Here is an 8,723-nt window from a genome sequence, read left to right as displayed (position 1 = left end):
AACAGTCTGCTCTTTTAGACCCAGTTCCAACTACCTACAAACCCTCTCTGATGAACTTGACCCTCTGAAAGGGGATTTTTGTAACCAGAGCCTCACAAAAGAATATGTAATTCAATTTCTCTTAAATTGTTGGCTCTTGTTTTAGATGAATTAGTCATATTTTGAAACTAATTTTTTAAAGATTTATTTATTTATTTACTTATTTATTTGATAGGCAGAGTGACAGAGGGGGAGAGGAAGAAGGGAAGGAGAGAGAAAGGGAGAGAAATACATCTTCCATTTACTGGTTCACTCCCCAAATGGCCACAACAGCTGGGGCTGGACAAGGCCAAAGCTAGGAACCAGGAACTCCATCTGGATCTCCCACATAAATGGCAGTGATTCAAGTACTTGAACCATCATCAAATATTTCCCAGGCCCATTAGCCAGGAGATGGATTAGAAGTGGAGTAGCCAGGTACTTGAACTGGCACTCCCATATGGTGGCCACAACACCCACCTCAAAACTAGATTTTGAAGTGTCCTTCTTAAGGTATTTTTTTTTTGTTCCATTTGTTTTCCCTTTCAAGACTTTTATTTATCTATTTTCATCCTATCCACTGGTCCACTTCCCAAATGCCTGCAACAGCGAGAGCTGGGCCAGGCTGAAGTCAGGAGCCCGAAACTCAATCTGGGTATCCCAAATAGGTGGCAGGGACCCAAGTACTTGAGCCATGACCTGCAGACTCCCATGTTGTACATGAAAAGGAAGCTGGTCAGAAGCCAAACCCAGGCACTCCAATATGGCATGTGGGTGTCCCAAGCGGTGACTTAACAACCATGTCAAATGCCCACCATGTCTTTTAAATATCTTGAGAGCAAGAAGGCAACATAGCTCAGATGTCTCTGTTCCACTGACACTGTTGGCTCATAGAAGTACTCACCCACTTGCTGGGTAGACTGAAAGTTAAAGGAAGACCAGATAGCCTTTGAAGACATTTTGCCCCTTGGATTTCTTGGCCAGAGACCACTATCATCAGGGTGAAACTCTCTCAAGGACATTGAGAAATCCTGGGGGTAGAGGATATTGAGAAATTCTGGGGGTAGTGGAGGCTTATCACAATATCCACAGCAGCCAAGCAGCAACATACATATCTAAATCAATAGCCAGCACATATAAGCGATGGGACCTGGGGCTAAATTGGAAGACATCTGTCCTACCTAACTGTTTCCAAAATTCAGATTTAAAAAAAAAAAAAGATATATGAAAATTCCTCAGGCAAACAGCACACATACAATCAAAAACAGCAGCTAGTTTTTGAGGTATGGTTGGAAGTAGCCACTAATCCATCTCGGCAGGCATTCATCTCCCCAAGCAGACAGAATGCTATACGTGGGTAGTATCAGCTCTGGAAAACCAAGCCTTGGACAGAGTACCAGCAGTGGACCACATGGACTATTCTTCCATGGAAGGCAACATTTACAAGCTCTTTCCACCCATAAGGTCACACAGGGTAGATACAGTGGCCTTGGCCTTTTCCTGCCACATCAGCTCTGTCCCCTCTTCTTGAACTAATGTTTTCTGATTACTCACTGCCAGAAACATCAAAGCTTTCTATACGCAAGTCGCTACCAGACCTGCCCTCCCCAACCGCTGTGTGCTACTGTGGAATATTTCCAGAACAGGAGGGAGTGTTGATGGGGGTTCCTCTGTCCCAGACACTCTTTCTCACAAAGGTGCTAAAGCACTCAGTCTCCTGAGGACAGGTAACCATTGCTGAAAAGGAGAGAACCGAGCCATCAGGCTGCTGGAGGGGGTGCAGGGTGAAGAGAAGGTGGGAAACAGGCACTGCCTGTGGGGGCGGCACCTTCACTCCACGCTCTGTAACCCTTCCAGACAACCAGACACCCGCAACTACAGACCGAATCACCACATGAGCTTCCCTATGACACAGCCTTACAAGGCAGGAGGGCTTTGTGATGCAGTCTGGGAGCCTGGTTCCGCCCTCTGTGAGGCGGACATGACAAGACCAAGACCTGGCCTTGGGAATCATTAAGCACAAGGATCCTGAATGCTTAGATAGGGGGGTGCCTGGTCTCCTCATGCCAATGAGGCTGAGACCATGTTGAGCCCTACTTTTGTTCTGTGGGATGTTGGATATCCCTTGTATACCTACGGCTCCATCTTCATCCTTATCCTACTTCTCTGGCAAGTGAAAAGGAGTCAACATGGACTGACATTGGAATCTAAAAGGAGCTGCTGCCAGGTAGGGGACCACTGACCCTGCGGAACTAATGCAAGCCTCGGTTAAGAAGCTTGACGTTCTCAGGGTGTCTCCTTATTACTCCCACCTTCACCCCTATTTTTATACCATATGATCAGTTACCTTTGGAATTTTCTTCTCAGAGTCCCTAATTCCTGGCCAGGCTGCCCTCCCTGCAACACATTCTAATAGAAAAGTGGAGAACCCTTCCACTTGGTTTCCGTTAACGGCTAGATGCTATGAGGTCTACCTCACTGGATCTTAACAGGATCCCACTGCAGATGCTTTTTCTGGCCGGTAGACTTCGTAGCAGAAGTTCTCTTGCTGTTAGAATCATTCACCTGTTAATTGGCTCCACTTTTCCTCCTGGGTCATCCTAAACTCCCTACAGAGCTTGTCATGGCAATAGGGACAGGAAGTATGTAGAATAGAGAGCCAAGAGGACATCAGAAATATGCAGAGGAGGGAAAAGTGAAGGTAAAGAAGGTGGAGTATATGGAAAGGAAATGTAGAACAGGGTATAAAATACAGAGAGAGATATAGAAAGGGAGTGGGAAGTGATTATAGGACTGTTGTCTCATCTAGGACATGAAAACAGAAATGGTTCCCCAGCTTCACATTCTAATGCTTTTGTCTTTAAGCGTCACCGAAAAGTCAGGCAGAGGGCCAGAGATGCAGCATCAAGAGGTAAAGTCTTGCTCTCTCCTCTGACTCCCTTCCACTGTGGGTGAAGTAGCCACAGTTCCTGTCCCTTCATGACACCTGGTGCCAGGAGTCAGTGCTCTAACCACTGAAGGCTCCCACTTACCAGACTGACAACTTCCACAGAGGACTTCCATGGGTTGGAAATAACAACGTGGGAATGTTCCCCAATTCTCTGTTTTTCCCCTGGGAACCAGATGCCCTTAACTGTTTGATTTGCTAGTTTTACAATCTTGTAGAAGTCACACCATCTCTCAGTCTTGTTCTCCATAAAATGGGCACAATACCAATGATCTCACCTCATTCACAGGGCAAAGGCCCACGAGAACAAGCCATGATTAGACTGTATGTAGACACACCTGAGATCATTGATAGTTGGGTATTTCAGTCTGCTCTGGTTGAGTCATAGGTCTCCAGCTTCCTCTGGGATAACCCTGACACTCTCCCATGGTCCATAAAACTCTTTCCTGGTTCCTCAGCTAGGAGACTTTCCCAGGAAGAAGCTGAGAAGCCGTGGGAGCTGATCTCAGTCATGAAAAGGTGATCTCCTGCTCTTTTTGGTCTCCCAACTTGGAGTCTGGCCTGTGACGGTATCTTGGCTTGGCCTGGGGCAGAGATGAGGAGAGGGATAATGGCTGGGTGGGAGACACACACAGTGCATGCTGGTTCACTAGCTGAGAAGGTTGCCTGGGCAGAGTAGAGTTGACATATTTCAGGAGGGAAGGGTCACCCAATTGCACTCAGTGCTATGGCAAACGCAGTTCTGGAACTCAGGTTTTGTCTAGTGCATAATTCATAAAGGATGCTACAGGGGCTGCACTCAGACATGAGACAAGTCATTCAGTCCAGAGAATGGGTTTTGCATATTAAGAAATCATCATTGCCATATTCTCTTTATAACCACACCCTTCCAAAGGAAGACTCCTGAGTCTGGCTGGACGTAGGTCTGGCTGACATTACCTGTTGTGGTTCTGTCTTCAGGGAGCCAGTTCCTAGGACAGACTTCAGACAGGAGTCTATCATCTTATGTAGGCCTCAAGATCCGTAGAGAACAGGATTGGTTCCCAAGAGATGCTGGGTCTAGCAGCAAGAACACCAAATACTCCCAGAATGCAGAGTTCCCAGAGGCCCTTGTTTCCCACAGTTCAGATGCCCTGATAGCAACCAGGCTTAGGCTTTCTTTGCCTAAAATGAGCATGATCAGGTTTCACTGGCTGCATTTCTGGTGCCGGCCTACCTGCCTACTGCTTGGCTCCTCCCTCTGCCTGATTCCTTTTTCCTAGTTTAGCTTCTCAACAAAGTCAGTAGAAAAGTGAACCAAACTTCAAGTCCTCTCCGAGGACCATTCCCTCCCATGGCTTGTCTGAGACCTTGCCTAACAAACCCCTGACCCTCAACCCAGCCCGTTACACTTTGCCAAATGGCATTTTCTTAGGACGACACACAGCAGGGCAGACAGCCAGAGGGTGTAGGTCACTTGCAAGACCAGGGGAGGGCAGTGCCAATCCCCAGCCTCACTCCTCCAAGGAGGCAGACGTGGTAGTCTGTGTTTCCCTCCCCAGCCAGGGCTGGCTTCCCGAGGAGGAGGGTGTGCGGCGGCTCCTGTGCACGGATCGCTCCTGCCATGTCTGCAATTCCGCGGCTCTGGAGATTCTCCAGCTGCTGGAGGGTGAGCACGTCCAGGTCTCCCCCTCTCTACCAAGGCCACCTCAGGACTCCTCTTGTCTGGAGATCGTGTCCACATCCAGTGTGTCCTTGGGACACAGTCTGGAGCGTCACACGGAGCACTCTGGAGAGCTTTCACTGGGACCTGTAATCCCAGCAGCGGTACAAGTCACAGAGTCAGAATTCTTAACCCAGTCGGCGGCCCGATCAGCAAGTGCAGTCAGCATCCGAGACTACTGGGCTGACTTTGACTACCTCCAGCTAGAGCAGGAATGTCAAGTGCCAGCGATGATCTTGGCTTCAGAGGCCATGGCCTCTTCGGGGCTTGAGGAGCCCAGCGTGCCAGAGCAGCTGCAAGAGACGACGGGGCACTTCTCCAACCTTGTCCGTGAGGAAGAAGAATACCAGCATTTGAAGTCCCAGGTCTCTTTGCTGTCCCTAAACCCAGAGGTCACCAGTTTGACACATCCCATGGCCTTTCATATGGATGCAGTCCTCACTGTCCACTTGCCATTTCTTAGTCCTAAAATACTGAGGCTTCTTGAGGTCCATGTGAAGAAATGGATGCATTTCCAGAGGTGGGGGCTCCCGAGGCGTGTGGAGGAGTCCCTGAAGCAGCTTATGCCAAACCCACCACTGCTTTGGGAACCTGGAAAAAAGCCATCATTTTCCTATGTCCTGAATAATACTTCTAAGATCTCTATTGAAAAAATTAGTACCGTTTACCACCAGACCTGGGGCTTATGTATGACTGGCCAACCCACACAGACCTTCTGGGTTTCTGAATGGTCCCTTCCAGACCCAGAACAAAGTCACCACAGCGAGACACTGCAAAGCCCTGTGGTCCTAGCTTTATACACATCAGACACTAAAAACCCAAGTGGCCTCTGCTCACTCCCTGAGGGACAAACCTGGGACTCAGAGAGCCAACAGCAACAGAAACACAGCCAGCTCTTCTGTGGCCTCCCTTCCCTGCACAGCGAATCCCTCGTTACCACTTTCCTGAGCCCTCCAGGACTCTCCAAGGCTCAGAACGTGTCCAGACCCTCCTTGAAGGACCATTTTCTATTCAAGGAGCTTTTTCGTCTCCGCCTCATACCCAAAACCCCACCCCTGTCAGCGGAACCCTCTTGCTCACCTTCCCCAAATTGGGTGGCTCCATCTGACCATCAACAAGCTCAGTTCAACGTCCCATTTCTGACTCTGGCTGAGTATGAAACCTTGGAATGGCACCTGCTGCAGAGGCAGCTCCAGCTTCAATGGGGCTTGCCGGCTGCCTTCCGGAAATCTCAGCATGCCCAGAGCCCCAAGCAGTATGAGTCCTATGGCAAAGCCCACTCTCCAGAGCCTCTGAAAACTTGCTGGTCGGCAAAGCCTGTCTCAGTCCTCACCAGGGAACTGCTCTTCTTCCCGGAAAATGCCCGGAGGATGTTGGAATTCCATCTCCAGAAGCAGCTGATTCACCACCGCTGGGGTCTGCCCCAGAAGATCCAGCAGTCCATCCAATTGCTCCTTTCCTCCACTGACCAGCAGGCGCTGGCCTGGAGCAGCGAAGATCTACCCGATGAGAGTGCACCCCAGACCATAGCCCTAGACACCAACAGGGCCGGTGACCTGCTCTCACCCATTGTGACCCCAGTATTGATCCCCATGCCATACTTGTTCACCCAGGCCAAGGCAATGTTGCACAGCCACATCAACTCTAAGTGTGCACAGATCCAACAGGGCAAGGTTCCTGCGCGTGTCTATAGCTCCTGGAACTGCAGAATTCCTGGGGGCCTGGCAGTGGTTCCCTTTTCCTGCATTCCAGAAGTCCAGCCTCTGGAGCTGCAGGAAGCAACTGACCCTGACCCACATCACGAAGTCATACCCTGGATGCCAACAGAGCTTGAGCCACAGCAACAGGCCCTACCACGTCCTGTCCCCAGACACCGTAAGCTGCCCCAAGCCCTGTCTGAGGAAGTCATTGAGAAACTGGAGACGACTTTACGGCACAAGTACCTGGCCTTCCTGTCGGGGCTGCCTGCTCTTTATTATGTGGCTCTCTCCAGGGCCACGTCCCCAGCCATCACTAGCCAAACTATAATCACAGAGGTGGTATCTGGGCCTATCGAAATCCCAGCAGAGCCTCCGACTCAGATGATTTCATTTCAACAACTAGGTTTGGATCTTGAGCCGTGCTTTCCAGATGAAGTGATGGAGATGGTGCTTCTAGAAAACCAGCCACAACCTGCTAACCCCTACTCAATCAAGACGCATATCTTGACCAAACTAAACTTCCACCTGAGAAAAAAGATCTTAGAGATACAGTTGGGAATTCCTGCCAGGGCAAGGGAGTCCAGGGAAGAAACTGCCACAAATCCAGAGAACATGTACCTCCAAGAGTCTCTTGGGAATCTCAACAACCAAGAAAACGCGTTGCTCCAGGAACCACCCATCCCACCAGACACGCTTCCCGTCCTAGAACCAGAATGGGTCCTCTTTAAGGAGCAGCTGGCCACTGAGTTGAAGGCAATGCAGCAGAACCCAAAGCAACCTACTTGCAAAGAAGTGCCCCACGGTTCTGCCCCCTGGGCCTCCAGGATCTCACAGCCCAGTGGGGACACGACGGAGACCCAGGTGCTTTGTGTTCAGGTGGAGGCCAGTGAGAACAACCCCAGCCTAGAGGAATCCTGGAGCCCTGAGCCCCAAAGCCTGGGCAAGAGCAAGGACTCAGCCCCACTCCGCATGATGCCTAAGAAGAGAGAGGACTCAGGGACGCTCAAAGGAGCAGGAGACCATGGGGAAGGAGATGCAGGGCTTGGGCCCTCCTTACCCAGAGAAGAAAGACATTCTGTTGAAGAGCAGAGGGCAGCAGGGATGCCTCTGAACAGGACACCTCGAGGCTCCTGGCGACAGAGCCATAGCTTTCATTTTGCTGATCCCTGTCAACACAGACCCCAGAATCACCCTCAGCTTAAGGCCCCAGAGCTGCCTCCAGGAGTCTCTGCGGCAAAAGCATCAGAGAATGACCTGCAAGCTAGTCACACCAAGCTTAATGTTATTCTCCAACCAGCAAGGATTCTTGAGAATGCCCAGCCTGTGCTGGCCCAGGCTCCCCATAGCCAGCCTCTCCGAGGCCAACTGATTCAGGGGAAAGCTTTGCAGGGCCACACGTGGCAAAGTCTGCTTTTTGAGGGGCAGGTGAAGCCAGCCCACCCGCACAAGAGGCCCAGCCCTCCAGAGGCCAGCTTGTTAAATAAGATGAAATCCTTTCTGTATTCTTTTAACTCCAAGACGAAAGGCAAAGGGTGTTTGGAATCCACATTTTCTGCAGCTGAGAAAGTGGCCAAAAGCAGAAAAGAGAATGCTGAGAAGAGCCTGGCTCCAGCCAGAAGCCCCAAGAGGAGAACTAAGATGGACAAGCCAGCAGGGCACCCCAAGGGCCAATCATGCCCCACGGAGAAGCTGGGGGGCTCGGCTTTCCTGAGGGTTTCCCATTCCCCAGACACTAAGCTCCGGCTGCGCTCCCAACACCAGGGCTCTGCCTCAGTCCCAGCCCTTCCCCGCCATTGCCCTCGGCACTGTCCTCGAATGGCCCGTGCCACCCAACCAGGGAACACTTTTAGCTCCCAGTCCTATCTCAGACCGAAACACTGGTCTGCCCACGTGGATGAGAAGTAAGAACCTATAGGTGCCCCCAATCCCCACATCCGTTGAGGAGGACTGCTATTGTCATTTCCATTAAGGCACAGGTGGGCAGAACCCCACCCAAAATATATTCTATGTGTCTAAGCCAAGGGTTGTCTGTCTCCTCCTTGTCTCCATCATACTTTGTTAAAGGGATGCACGAGAAAGGCTGTAAAAGCCTTCCTATCTAGGGAGGGAGATTTAACCCATAATTCTGACAGCTTCCACCACCCTAGACCTAATATGGACAAAAAGACTTGAGCAGGGAAAGAATGACCTTTTTTAAGGTTTCTTGAAAATAAAAGTCAAGCTTGAATCCTGAACACTCACCACCCAACCCTACCAAATTCTTTCCCCAGGATAAGGTTGCTAGCTTATGCATGGAAATACCTTAATATTAGCTGCATCCAAAGTCTGGGCTGGGGAGACTGACAAAGCATCATGT

The 8,723-nt window shown here is 50.3% G+C and overlaps 1 protein-coding gene across 1 annotated transcript; it reads left to right on the top strand.

Moving 5' to 3' along the window:
* Window positions 1–2,101: 2,101 nt before the first annotated feature.
* Window positions 2,102–8,365, top strand: LOC133771720 (protein SPATA31F1-like). The gene is made up of 4 exons (XM_062207965.1): window positions 2,102–2,245; window positions 2,884–2,929; window positions 3,424–3,484; window positions 4,507–8,365. The coding sequence occupies exons 1-4, from the start codon at window positions 2,102–2,104 to the stop codon at window positions 8,270–8,272; spliced, it is 4,017 nt and encodes a 1,338-aa protein (XP_062063949.1). The 3' UTR covers window positions 8,273–8,365.
* The last annotated feature ends 358 nt before the right edge of the window (window positions 8,366–8,723 follow it).

This window comes from Lepus europaeus, chromosome 12, assembly GCF_033115175.1.
Source record: "Lepus europaeus isolate LE1 chromosome 12, mLepTim1.pri, whole genome shotgun sequence".
NCBI lineage: Eukaryota > Metazoa > Chordata > Mammalia > Lagomorpha > Leporidae > Lepus > Lepus europaeus.
The sequence above is the reverse complement of the archived record's forward strand: the minus strand, read 5'-3'. Positions and strand labels throughout refer to the sequence as shown.

Coding starts and splice junctions, on each gene's coding strand:
- LOC133771720 (XM_062207965.1), top strand. CDS start 2,102: ATGTTGAGCCCTACTTTTGTTCTGTGGGATGTTGGATATCCCTTGTAT. Junction 2,246..2,883: donor CTAAAAGGAGCTGCTGCCAG/GTAGGGGACCAC, acceptor TTTGTCTTTAAG/CGTCACCGAAAAGTCAGGCA. Junction 2,930..3,423: donor CAGAGATGCAGCATCAAGAG/GTAAAGTCTTGC, acceptor CTGGTTCCTCAG/CTAGGAGACTTTCCCAGGAA.